At 37.9% G+C, this 14,679-nt stretch overlaps 1 protein-coding gene across 1 annotated transcript in view; it reads left to right on the top strand.

The window, feature by feature from the left end:
• shq1 (SHQ1, H/ACA ribonucleoprotein assembly factor) overlaps positions 1–14,026 on the top strand; it is a 29,176-nt gene extending 15,150 nt beyond the window's left edge. The window contains exons 11-12 of the mRNA XM_043242157.1: positions 4,383–4,503; positions 13,216–14,026. Of these exons, the coding sequence (XP_043098092.1) occupies positions 4,383–4,503; positions 13,216–13,846 (752 nt within the window). The 3' untranslated portion in view covers positions 13,847–14,026. The remainder of the gene's footprint in view (positions 1–4,382; positions 4,504–13,215) is intronic.
• Positions 14,027–14,679: the final 653 nt, after the last annotated feature.

The raw sequence follows: 14,679 nt of genomic DNA, 5'->3' as shown, positions 1-14,679 counted from the left end.
TATCTCTACAATACCAGACCAGTGTGTAAAACTCTGTGGTGTGTTTTAAAGATTCTATGCCGCAAACTTTTGAAAATCCAGCATGATTTCAGTTGATCCTGATAAGCTTTCTTTGTCACAGTTGTAAACACGACGGCTTTCTTCTTTCGTGAGTGGTTTTGACGCCACAACATCTTTGTTTTCAGGTGAAACTTTAGAGAACATGCCACACACATCTCCAGAAAATCTTGTATAATTCAACCAATCCAACAACGACTTCAAAACTACTGTAGTATTTCCAGTATTTATTTTTCCAGTATAGTATGTTGTCTGCCATATGCGTCAGACAGTTAGCTAACGCTCTGTGCGTGTGACATCTGAGGCTGAGACTAGTAGACAGAATACAATACTCTCTATCGGGCCATAAGACTAACCTGTAGCCCAATCAAGCAAATTATCCTATCAAATAAAGGTGGAAAAACTCAACTCCCACTCTATTCTTTTATTCTGAATTTTTTGTTATACTTGCAAAAAAAATTAATTGTATGCTATCTTTATAAAGCTAAAAAAGCTATATACATTTGGCATAAACTAATCTCTCAAATGCAGCACTGATCAATGAAAATGCTTTGATGTATACACAAATACGGTTAAATCGCTAAGCACTATAATGACATAACAAACATATTTGAGGTACATTACCTTGAAAAATAGAAAAATGACAGGCCTATTGAGACTGATTCGCTTTAAAAATAGGGAGTTCAGGGATTTGTTTTATTATTTTTTATTTATTATTTTTTTGTTCACACACAATGCCAACACACATTTATGTTCACCATGTAAAAGTGGATTTTACATAATAGGTGCCCTTTAATGCTCCATTGATCTATGAGGAGCAATACAGTGGACCTTGGCACTGCATCCAGCATTGTTTACACTGATAGCACTGATAGCAAGTTTAGTCTGGGATGCAACAATTAGAGGTGCACTTATTAATATTGAACTCCATACAAATTAGCAAAAAAAAAAAAAAAAAAAACAATGGAAGAACGTCCCTGCGATTTACCTGATCAAAATAGCAAGTGATCTCCTGCAATTAAATCACTGTCAATGTTGAACGCCGCATAACCGGGTTGAAATTGTATTTCAGAATAATTGTCAGCCCTTAGAGGTTTTTAAATGTGCCTTGATATGATCATATCCATCTTCCCTCTGAAGTTTACACTGGTGCTCGTACTCTTCTTCTCAAAGTACAGATTTGTAAACACGCCGCTGAGTTGCATGTATTTTCACACAGAGTCTGTGACATTTTACTCCAGCCTACAATTTGTAGATTTACAACCATCAAAGCCCCGCGTGCAATAAGGATCCCCTTTAATGAACGGTAACAGCGGTGTGACTCCCCACGGAAAGCAGACTGCCCTGTCACACCGTGACTCCTGGGTAATTAATTTGTCGGTGGAACATGAATGGAGGTGTGTATCTGATGTGTGTGTGCTCTAATTTGAGGCACTTCGTTTAAGCAGCAGTGAAAGCAAACAGTTGTAGTTAGTAGGAAAACAAACCCATTAATGATGCTGCATGAGTAAAGTCGTGATGGAAATGCTATCCAGGGGTAAATATTTGAACAGCCCTCTGGCAGCTTGTCTGGTTCTTCTCCGAGAGATCCTGCTAAAGCCAGCGGGCCCTCAAGGAGATTGAGGAGGGAGACTGTGGGTAACGGCCTAGAAGATGCACTGTGGGCAAATATAAACGCTCGTATATAATCTGAACGTTCAGTGGCTTGCCTGTATTTCATTTAATTGCATAGCTTGGATTCATTTTTTCTGCTTGTTTTGATCTGCACTGGTATCAGCTTGCCAGTTAGAGCAGTGTTTCCCAACTTTTTGTTGTAGCTACCTTCATAACCTCATTGTAAAGCCCACATATATATTTGTATATGTATACACTATGCTTCCTAGCCGGTGTAAATACCCGTATCATAAACATTAATGTTCAGATAGAATTTAATATAACATGTAATTTATTTCTGATGTAAAATTAAATTTCTATTCTTGAGTGTCACCTGATCCGTCAGAAATCATTTAGACTGATTTAGTGCTTAAGAAAGATTTATCGTTATTGATGTTCAGAACAGCTTATTATTTTTGTGGAAACCATGATCGATCTTGTTTTAAAGCATTCTTTCACTAAACAGTTCTAAAGTACAGCATTTATTTAAATTAGAAGTAGTTTGTCATTTTCGATCAATTTAATCAATAAACTAGATCAATGATACGTTCTAATTGTTTTTCATTGTGTTGTTTTGCCTTTTCATTTTCATGGCATTTTAAAAACCCCTTTCACATCAGCCAGAGCTTGACTTTTTTTCTTTTCACCAAGTTCCAATTGTAGCATATTGAGATTCATTGTTTTGCTCTGCAGGAATTGTCATCTCTAACCCAACGTGATCAATCTTAAGAAGTACATTGCAAAATTCGCGATGATAGATGTAGGCCATTTGATGCAGCATAATTTGATGTCAATGTTCTTTAATGTAATTTTTGCAGCTGTTTCTCGCGGTTAGCTGCTTTGTTCAGTCATGTAAGGGTTTTGCACACAGCCAGCCATCAGTGTCACAGTTTTGTATGATTAATAAATTGGTGGTTTGAGGCTGACTCTCACTAAGCTTGTCAACAGGGCATATTTCAGGGCAAAATCAAAGAAAAAAAATGGACCTGTTATTTGTTTAACATTTTTACATGATTTTCAAGACAAATTATTCTGACAAGATACTTTATTCAAAAAATTTTTTTATTAAAAAGTAGCTGTTTATTCTAATGAAATAAAAAGCTGTGTGTGTGTGTGTGAGAGTGCTGTCAAACTATTAATCTCTACCAGTGATCTCTTTTCTGTGGTCTTGTAAGTCTGAAATTGAAAGAGAGCCACATTTCAGGCTCAGATGATTGTTGATTCATGCACTTGATGATTTATTTTTGAAATAAAAGCACACATTTGATGTCTATAAAAATGGGTTTCGTTTTCCTTCTTTTGACTTTTTTTTTGGTAAAATATGACCTAGGCATGTTTTTTATACAGGCTTCGTGAGATTGTCTTTTTAAATATTGGCACCCCATGGACCTTCACCATCTGTACTTCCAGGGCCTGAATCTCACCTTGTCACCCCATTCCTCTTCTCTCTCTTCTCTGCTCTCCTCTCTTCAACTTCTTCCCCCTGAGACGCCTGATTGCAGCACATGATTAACTGACTCAACATGCAATCTAAACCCAGCACACACTGCGCCGCACAGTCCCACAGCTGGTCTTCGGAAGAATCCAAAGCTTACTTTTCCTCTACTCTCCCAGGGAGCAGTGAAGAAAAGTAGAAAACCCTTCAATTATAGATGGATGGAGGTCAGAGAAAGAGAGAGAGAGAGAGGAAGAACGGGGAAAGACAGAGTACGGTTCAAGTTCCTGGAGTTTTTCTTGCATGTCCTGAAGCTGGAAGCCACGACGGCTTCTCTGGGTAAGAGCTCCAGCTTAAATGGGAACCAAATGTTTGTGTAAGGCTTTCCTCGGTGCGAGTGCACTGTTTGTTTTCTGAGGCGGCTGGAATGTCTCCATCGGCTGCCAGGCTATTCTGTGGGCGGCTCGAGAATCCTCACGGCCCTTCTTCGCTTCATGACTGAGACCATTGCGTTGCGCTGAGGGGATATTTTTGCACCTTATTTAGGAGATGGGTGTTATGACAACAAATATCAGAGCTGTGGCACGGTGCCCTTAAGGTGTTTGTGCGTTTGTGGGAGTGTTTTGTGTGTTGTGGAAGCATCTGCCAGAATAGAAAATACAATCATCTTCCTGATTTCTCAGAGAGCATCTGCTCAGCACAGATTTTTCCGTTTGCACTAACAAAAGTTTCACAGTTGATCAGTAAATAAGCTGTCTTAGCTGCTAAAAAAAAAGGTTTTATTTGTATTTTTGTCTTGTTTTCTGATAAATAAATAAAAAAATAATAACATACATTCATGACCAAGATTTGAATATCTGGAATCTGAGGGTGCAAAAAAAATCCAATTATTGAGAAAAACACATTTAAAGTTGTCCAAATGGAGTCCTTATTCATGCATATTGCTAATTGAAAATTACGTTTTGGAAAATAATCTTCGCTTTATTTCCTGATGATTTTAGGCATAAAATTCTATACTTTTGACCCATAAAATGTATTTTTGGCTATTGCTACAAATATACCCTTGAGATTTAAGACTGATTTTGTCCAGTATCATTTGCCATTTCTATCTATATCAGATTATTTTCAGAGAGTTTTGTTGCCCCATTGGATTCAGTATAAGCCTAACTAATGTTTCTTAGATTTATGCTTTAAACGTGAAGATAAATTGATGTACTGCTTGTTTCCTTTGTCACAGGGAAGGCCTGTGTTCTGAAGTGTCTGCTGACCATCCATAAGATCTTCCGGGAGAATGATCCAGCCTATATCCTCAATGACCTCTACATCACAGATTACTGCATCTGGATCCAGAGGGTCAAGTATGTTCAAGGGGCCTAATCTTACAAAATCATGTCCAGGTCACAAGAGAGATGATATTTTCCAGACTTCTTAGCCACAATGCAAAATCAATAACCTATAGTATGACAAAAATTATGAAGATAAAAGTTGTTTTTGTTATTTTTGTTTTAGTTTATTCTCTGCTAGTTAAACAAAACCACAGTGCTTCAGTTTGATTCACGATGAATGGTATTGCAATCACGATTTCTGCTCACCATTTTTTGTAATCACTTCCACGTTTAAAATGCAAACTACAGCCGGTGCATAATTCAGTAATGAGATATACTCTGCTTCCCGGCTGGCGTTCAGCTAAGTCGTGTGCTTGTCTATAAAGAGTCCAGTTGAAAAATGTGCATCTGAAGTTGTAGGCCCGGTGCCCAGACGCGATAAATGTCCCGAGGGGATTATGGCGAAATTTTTCAGTCCTATGTTTTGCCAAAGTGTAGATTTTCTGGCAAGAATGCAGCCTTGACAGCTAATTAATAATGGATGTGTAAAATGGCAGAGTTTAAATGTGCCTGTTTTCTCAATGAGACAAAGGGAGAAAATGAGGGAGAGAGACTGAGGTAGGTACAGAGACTCTTTGTCTGTGGTCCTCAGAGAACTGCACAGTTCCACCATCAATGTGCTGGAAAGCTTAATCACGCTTGCTGGGCTCTGAGTTAAAAAGACATATTAGGCAAAGAACTATTGTGTCTTTATTCCCTTCTCTTCTTCATATAAAATAAACATAAAATATTAAAAAGTGTCCTTAGGGTGGCTGTGTCATCGATCACTAAATGCATCATCTGAGGCATCCCTTGCATTGACCTGTGAATGAATGCTCGTGTTCCTCTGTTCCTCTCCTTCTTCAATGCTTTATTGAACAGAACAAAAGAAAAGCAGACCGAAGAGCTGTTGAAAGGCACAGCTTGCAGGATCTGTGACAGCGCTCTAGTGCCGCTGATGTATCTTAGTCATAGTTGCCTTGAGGCATTTGACATCTCTCAACATCACGCTGAAAATTGATTTCCAGTTTGCATCCTTTTAGAGTATCTTTAGTTGTCTTGAAACACTGCTGCAAACTTTTCCTTTGAGTTCAGACAAAGCCCCTCTTGTCATGGGAAGTGACTGCAGGAGACTTGCTCCTCCTTTTAAGTGCTGGAGCGTTTGATCAAATCCCCACTGCTCTGGTTTGTGTAGACAACTCCCTGTTATCATAGCAGGTTTGTTGTGACAGCGTTTTCAACATCTGACATATCCTCTGTCAGATTATTTAAACAATTCTCTCTTCCCAAAAAATCCTCCCAGAAGGACGCCCCAGTCCAGTTATCTGAGCACGTTATCTTTGGCTGCGTTCACACAACGGCAGAATGTGCTTGTCAGTCTTTTTTTAGAATTCTAAACTGTCGTTAAGTTCACAACAGGGCTGGGCAAAATCTGTCTGTCTATCTATTGCATATTGTTGTATCATTCCCTCAGTCTGTATATTTTTCTATTATTCCATCCATCCATCTGTATATTGTTCTATTGTTCCATTATTTATCCATCCATGTAGTATATTTTTCTATTGTTCTTTTGGTTCATCTGTCCATCCATCATTCATATATATATTTTTTTTGCATCCATCCATCCATACGTACAATATATTTTCAGCCGTTCCGTCTGTTAATTTGTCCATTTATATATTGTTCCATCCATCCATTCATCCAACCAACCGCTGATTGTTCTTTCATTCTGTTCAACCTAATTAGCCATTCTTCTATTTTTCCAACCATTCATCCATCTGTATATTATTCTATTATAGCATCTATTTATCCATCTGTATATACTATCGTTTCACCCATCCATTCCTCCTTATATTGTTCAATTGTTCCATTCTTTCCTCTGCACGTCGTTGTATGGTTGTTCTAACATGTTCCTGTGGGATTTTTGGTGTGAAATGTGACGCAACTGTTTAGTGAATTAACCTCTGACTGTGTGAAAGTAGCCTTTGTGAGATCTCTAGATTACTGATGTTATCCAGGCTTGTCTGTGGCAGCAGTTCCTCCTCAAATCTCTTATCGGCAGTCAGACACGATCAGCTGCTCGTGATGAATGCTGGGATTAATAAAAGCTGTCCCTGTGGGCATGATTTATACTGTCTCTCTGCAATCCAACCGGCGTTCTCACTCTTGAAGTCCTCCCGACTGCAGGAATGTCGTGGTCAAATTTATGATGTCTTAAAGACTTCAAGTGTGATTTAAATCTCTGTACGGGCCCCCGGATCAACAATGAAACAAAGTGGATTGAGTTGGACACTCCTCTTTCTGGCTGTTTGACTGACATGGATTCTTGAATTCATGGTCTGTCGTGCTGATGGCAACATGCCTGACAAGTAGCCGCCATCATTTTTATGAGTGGTCAGAATAGTGTCAGGGAACTTGTTCCATATCCATCTGCTATTGCAGAGGATCCAAACTTTTTTTTAACTAAACCCGTAACACCTACATTATTTATTAAAATAATATTTTGTAACGATTTACTCGCCCTCATGGTGTTGCAAACCTACATGCTGTAAAAAATGGAATCTTCATGAATTTTCCATTCAGTGTCAATTATATAGTCATTGCAGACTTTCAAGCTTCAAACACCATAAAAATAGTCGCATTTATTCTACACAAAGCTACGATATATCTTCAGAAGACTTGTCGATATAAAATGATGATTATTGAATTTTGTTATGTTGTGAACTTCCATGAGGATGAGTAAATAATGATAGATACTGAGGTTCTGTAGCATTTATTGCTTTCTATATGCTCTTTTTCATTTTTAATTTGTTTGCAGACTTCGAGTAAACTTCTTTTATTATATTTTTAGCAGAACTTCTGATCTTTAACAGGAATATTTTACATTTGGAAATGAAAACAGACCAATAAAATAGCTTCCTTCTTATTAGTATCCAGAGGTTTAAATTTGTTTAAAACTGCAGACTTGCAGAAGACAAGGAAAAGCAGATTTGTGTCGCAAATATCTGGTGTGGAATGATCTCATAGCTCTAGAGGGACTAAAATCATTTAAAATGTTGCCTACAGACATTAAGTTGCAAAACTTGTATACTTTTATTAAAAGTTGCAAGTCACCTTGTAGCAACTCTGCAGTCAATTACGGCTGTTGCAGATGAACTTCAGTTACATATTTCAGTGTGGCTTCAATGATGCCGATCTCTGAGATTTCAGTGCCAGACTACTGAGACCACTGGCATTTTCTTATCGTTTCTTCCCCTCCCATTCAGCATTCAGAATCACTCCAGTGAGTCGACTCTTCACCTAGTTCAGAAAACAGAAAAGATAAGGTGTAACTTACTGTGTTTCACTAAGTGCAGTGGCACTGTTATCTGACAGAGCCTTGCTTTCCATTTTCCCTTTGTGTTCAAACTCCTTAATTGGGTCAGTCGGATTCCAAACGGCAACCATGGCAACCCGTTAAAGGTGGGCTTAAAGGTTTATCTTTTGACAGGATGAGAAAGTTGCTTTCTCTGACATTGAGCAACGACACATTGTCAGAGTATTGACGCTCAGCCAAGTGTTTTTCTCCAGGGATTCGAGCCCCTGGATTGAGGGTAAGGAGGCCTCCAGAGGCCACATGGGTCAGGGGTTTCGTAAAGCTTTGTGGTCAGTTGCCCCAGAGTGGACGTTACTGTTGTCAATTAGTGTTAAATCACGAAAGAGTAAAGAGGTGTGGGAAACTGTTTTCACTTTTTGCTTCAGTAGCTAAGTGAATTGTGCAATCCCCCTCTAGCGTTGAGGCAAATCAGGCTTAAAATATCTGTGTGCATGTTAATAGCGCCGTTTAGGTTATTAAGGATTGCTGTCACTTCAGTCTGGATGGCTTTGAATTTGATTGTGACCTTTTTGGTTTTGTTCTCTGACATTTCACTAGCTCGAGAGGTTTACTTCTGATCATACTGATCAGCTTTGGTGGTATTTGGGAAAATGGGACTGCATTCTGATTACGAAAAGGAATTAATATTGTTTGACTGGACTGACAATTTTACGACACACACAAGTTTTTAGCTACCAATGCCAGTGTAGAATTACCTACAGGTGCTATTTTTTTTATACACCCAGGACTGATTTATTGTTGGAAATGTTTACAACTGAATTTCAGTAATATGGATGATGGATGTTTACGTGTTCCATAACCTTAATGCAAAAGCTTTTCATATAATTTCATTTTATATCCTTTTAATCTGTACTTAATGAACAAAAATGTACAGATTAAATTATGATTTATTGACTTTAAGCGCTTAAACATAAGTTATTAGAAGTTCTATGACAGAAAAGTTCTGAACATTTGTTCTAACATTTCACTGCAGGACATAGTCTCATAGAATTTTTGAGTGTGTGTGTGTGTGTGTGTGTGTGTGTGTGTGTGTGTGTGTGTGTGTGTGTGTGTGTGTGTGTGTGTGTGTGTGTGTGTGTGTGTGTGTGTGAGGGAGGGAGAGGGAGGGAGGGAGGGAGGGAGGAGGGGGAGGATTGAAGTGTCCCGCTGGTGTGAGGAAAGTGATCCTGGTCTTAGAGCTCACACAGATAAGTGGATCATATTCCCTCTCAGTGTGTGGTTTAGCGGCATTTGAACACTTCGGCTTGTACAGTCAGTGTGAGCAGTGACTGTGCCGTCTCTCCTTCTAGTCCCAGAATCATCTCTTCTTGAAACATGAAAAGAGCTGATTGAAGAGATGGCACAATTTTGTAAAACGTATACCTAGAATGCTCCCCAAGTCATTTGGAAGGAAAAATCAATAAATGTAAATATAGTAAGGGCTCGGCTGAAATGTGCTCACAGTTATGCCTTAAAGTGAATAATTTACCTAGTTTCCATGATGCTGTGAATCTGTGAAAATATCATTTTTAAAGACTAATTATCTCCTTGAAAAGTCAGAGGTATATTTCATCCTTGTGTGTCCTTGATTTGTATATCTTAAGAGCTTAATGTAGACACAGCCCGTGAGCTTTGTTTGAAGTAGACGAGTAATTCACCGCAGGTTCACCCCGTCTCTCCAGACATAAAGGTCTCCACTATTTTCTCAAGCTGCCTCTGGTGTGTCTTTGTTGCGGCAAGCTTGTTTTTATTTCCCCCTTCTCCCAACCTTGAAAGCCGCCCCTTCTCGGTTAATTAAGGCGAACCACAACAGTGCCATCGTAATGACTGAATTGTGTACAACATTATCCTTCGCCCCAAAAGGGGCCTTTGTTTCCACCGCAAGCGCACATTCTCTCACCGCAGAAGTGAAGGAGGAGAGGGAGAGATAGAGACGGAGAAAACAAGCGAGCCTCTACAATGCTAACTCAATAATGACTTCCCACGGGGAGAAAACGAATATGGCAAAATGTTTGAAGCACCGCCGCCACTGCTACGGGACTTCCACCAATCACATTACTCCAGGAAGTGCCTAATAGTTTTATGGACCTTCTTTCTTCTTCTGAGAGCACATGTGTTGTCCGGGGTCGGAAATTAACCAGATGTCGGGTCAAAATAACACTAAAAATGTTTGCCGCTTGTTTGTTATATATTGATAATATTATAGTTACGGACTTCTGCAGTGATCTCTGTATTTGAAGGTTGCCAAAGTGGATACATGAATTAAACACACACAATGTATTTTATGAGAAAATATATTGTCTTTTGGTCTAGCCTGTTTATAAATAGTTCATGTAACAGAATAAGAACAGTGATGAGTGCTATGACTGAGTCGGTTTTGGGGAAAATACCCTCATAAAAATAAAATTTATAACTACTAAAATTCTAAGTGACAAATAAAGTTAGTTTCAGAGACCTCTCCTCTTTTATTTTTTTTCTGTCTCTTGAAGTTAGTCATATGATTTGAGGTCATTGATGGCAAATTCTTTAAAGCTGAAAATGGAAGAAACTATAAATTGATTTTGTTAGTAGACATAATCACATTGAACCACTTTTGCTGGTTGAAGGCTTACTTTTTGTTACTGTATTACTTTAGTTTCATTTTATCAGTATTGAGAGTAGTTTAATATTAATCAAATGTTTTTTTTAACTGTGACAGGATTGTATCAGATTCTTTGATTAAAAAATCTTTATTGTCACTTTTTATTAATATAATGCATACTTGCTGAATAATAGTGTTAATTTCATAAAAAAATAGTATTAATTTAAAACATTACAGTGTACATCTAGGAAATGACAGATATTTGCAAATCAGTCTGTGGTGATTCAATGAAATGAGTCACAAGCATTTTCAGTTTAGCTAAGCTTTCAAAAAAAAAAACGTGTTGGGCCACTCCACTGTTATTTTTTTATTTACATTTCTCAAGACATCTTTATCATTGACATCTATGTTATTGGAAGGACATTTAAATGTGTGGTATTCTCAAAAAATAATTTCCAGCACCTTCAAGGTCTGTCTGAGTCATTTATCTTGTCTCTAAGTCTCTAAAACGTGTCCAACCGGTTTTGCTTCACCATCCAACCATGACTTTTCTTCGACATATCACAGGCCGCTCTTTATCTCAGATAAGCACTTTCTGAAGGCGCCAAGCATACTTGTGACTAAAGCGTTGTGTACACAGTATCCTCCTGAGACCGCGGCGCTGCTTTCCTGCTAGGAATCCCTGTCCTCCGGCGGTGCGGGACATCATTAGCCCTGCGCCGTGATAACGAGGCATCTTGGTTCTCAGCGGTGGGTTAATTGAAGTACAGAGTATGGAGACGCACGTCAATAGAGACGGGGCGGCACAGACTTGCAAGCTTTATCCTTTTTGTGAATGACCACGACCCCCCCTCTGACCCTTTCGCTCGCTAATCACCATGGTGATGAAGGATTTGAGAAGCTCACAACTCTGAATAGTGGCCACTTGAGTTTTGGCAGCACCCGGTCGTATTTGCTACATGAATAATGTATGCCCCCAGGCCCCTTGTAGTACTGGGATCTTTGCATTGAGTGTATTGTTGCAATATATTTTTTTTTCCTGGTGAATGCTTTGTCAGGCTGCTTTGCATATTGCTTATCCCCAGGGGAACTTTGTGGCGGCATGCGATATTAGTGAATCTCAGATTGATGTATTTATTTTAGTGTCCAGACGTTTAATACTGCATGTATTACATGTTTTGTGCATGCTTCGCATATATACAGTGCATCTTAGTAAAAAAAAAGAAAAAAAAAAACAGTAATCATAATAAGACATGGGTCAAAGACGTCCTCATCGAAAGAAATTGATCTGTAGAAATCACAATAAATGTATTGTTAAAGTAGGTTTCAAATATGTTTTTGGAAAATAAAAAGATTTGGTTAAAATATTGTATGTGTAGCAAAATATTTATGTAAAAATTCAAACAACATGCTTATTCTGACTTGTACGTATTAAAATATATAAAAGAATAAGGAAGCATATTAAAATTTTATTGTTTTAAGGGAGTAAAAAAAAACTTACTGACAAATTGGTAAAACCTAGGATTTTGGCAAAAAAAAGTGTAAAATTACAACAAATACATTTGAAAGTAATTAGTCTTTTAATGTAAAATGTCACACTTACATTATATTTATTTTTATGGTTAAACCCTTTTTGTCCTTGACCTGCATATATATTTTATTTATAACGCAGTTAAAGAGTTAAAGATTATATATATATATATATATATATATATATATATATATATATATATATATATATATATATATATATATATATATATAATAGCTGAATCTAACATCACCTACTTTTCAGATTATTTCTGTGCTTGTTAAAACTTTGTATGTTGATAGTTTTCAGTTGATTTATTGGCTAAGTACATATGTGTTTAGTTAATGTTTATATCAGTCTAAATACATGCTTGTGAAGTGTCTGTTGTAAAGTGAGTTCTCCACTAGCTGATAAGCATGCACTGAAGTCCTACAGTTCTTCCTACAGTAGCCATGGAGACATCTGTATTGTGAACTGAATACTAAAATAACTCTCTGCCACATTTCTCTCAACTGCCAAACCCAATTTTTTGGATCACAAAAACATGTTGGCTGTACATGAATTATTTAAAGATTTGTTCAGCCAGTAGTGAAGATTCTGTCATTATTTACTCACCTTCATGGCATTTTAAACCTTTATGGTTTTCTTTCTTCAGTGTAGAACGCAAAAGTACACTACCAATCAAAAGTGTGGTCATTTTTTTTCATTGATCATAAGTGACACTTTTAATACAAATAAAGTGTTTTTCTATTCATTAAAGTTACAGTTTAAATGAAAATATTGAAAACGTTGATATTTATTATAATAAATGTTTGTTGAGTAACAAATCAGCATATTAGAATGAGGCTGGAGTGATCTGCTGGAATGAATTACATTTTAAAGTGGATTTAAATATTTAAATATTGCTGTTTTACATCTTTTCTCATCAAATAAATGCAGTCTTAATGAGCATAAGAAACTTCTTTTATAAACATTTATTAAAATCCTACTGACAGCAAACTTTTGGAAATGTAGATCTTTAACAGAATGTTCATGCTGCTCCTTTAATATGCAAATATGCAAAGTGGTAAGCTTATAGCTCTAATAATTACTCGAAGCATCATAAATGTGGCATTTAAAAGTTATTTGAACATGATTAGATAGGAATTCGATTTGAGAATGAAGTTGGAGGGCAAGATTTTCAACAGAAAGTCAATACTTAAGATTAGTAATATGTAATATGTATGGGTTTTTTTCCAGATCTAAACATGTTCTTGCGCTGGCCGAGTCCCTACATAATGCCACTCTACAGAAGAACTCACTAGACCTGGAGCTGGAGATACTCGAACAAGCTGCTGAACTTGCCTTGAAGGAGGAAGAAGAGGTGGAGGAGGAGGAGGAGGAAGACTCGAGCAGTGGTAGTGACTCTGAGGATGAGGAAGAGCAGCCTCAAGAAAGGACCGAAAATAACCAAACGGGACTCGGACCTCTTGAACCACAGGTCAGCTCTGAGCTTCTGGAGGTAGATGCCGTCTCTGAAGCTTCCCTTCTCCGTGTTGAGCTCCAGCCTGGCGGTGGAGAGCCCAGACGCTTGATTGAGGAGCTGGGAGAGAGGCTGGAGGCGGGGCTCACGATTCAGGAGGATGTGCCTCGGGAAAGACGCTCTATTAGTGGCAGTAACGCAGAGGGAGAGGGAGAGAGAAAGAGTGAGGGAGAATATTACCATCAGTGTGCAGCTGAGACGGAAAGAGATGCCACGAAAGCAGCAACCAGTAGAGAGCTACTTGATCCGTGCCTTCAGAGGAATCCACTGCGTATTATAAGCAATGATGAACTGGACAGTGACGATGATGGAGACCTACTTCTTACGGTGGAAAAAGAAGGACATTAGTGGGCACGTTATTGCTTGGACATTACAATTCCTTCACTAAGACTAACGGATGTATCCTTAAATCAGTCGAAGAACTTGTGCTTTTTCATGGATTTGCGCTGTGAAAAATTACGATTTTATTTGTGGCATTGTAATAATTGCTTTTTTTCCCGGTGTTAAATAAATAAGACGTTTTCTTTCCGTTGTGCATTTACATCATTCTGGGTAGTTTTATATCAAACATTTTTTTACATATCACATATTTTTCACAAACATTTTGTGTTGCAATTAATATCAGTAATAAAAGATAACATTTTTATCACATGCAAAATTATTTTAAAGGTATGTACAGCTCAAATGGATGATATTATACTTTAAACGTACACTTTACATATACAGTTTTGTCTTCAAAATAATACCCATTCAAGGCAAGTGTCTCCGTTTCTGAGATTTTTGGGTTTTTATCTGTATGAGCTGATCTTATTTGCAGTGAGCTTCTGCAGCGTATGATGCTGTTATTTACACGCATCCTGTTTGCGGTGAAGCGCGATCCCTCACGTATCAGTCCTCTACTCTGATGAGCGTGAGATTAGCATGTTTGGGTTGCACACTGTCATTTCCTTGGAAGTCGAGGAGTAGGAGGTGGTCTTTTGACGATAGCAGAAAAAAAGGGGGGCGGAGGTTTATCAACAGGAAATGTCAGTAACAGCCCTCTCTTCCGAAAAAATGTTCTGTTACCATCCTGCTTGCGCGATAACTAAAAAAGGCGCCCGTTTGTTTGTTTTTTGATCTGCTAAATAATTTTGTGCTTCCAAAACTGTACTGTTTTATCATGCTAATATAAATATGCAACG

This window comes from Puntigrus tetrazona, chromosome 6, assembly GCF_018831695.1.
Source record: "Puntigrus tetrazona isolate hp1 chromosome 6, ASM1883169v1, whole genome shotgun sequence".
Classification (NCBI taxonomy): Eukaryota; Metazoa; Chordata; class Actinopteri; order Cypriniformes; family Cyprinidae; genus Puntigrus; species Puntigrus tetrazona.
Note: the sequence above shows the minus strand (reverse complement) of the source record. Positions and strands in the feature narration are given on the sequence as shown.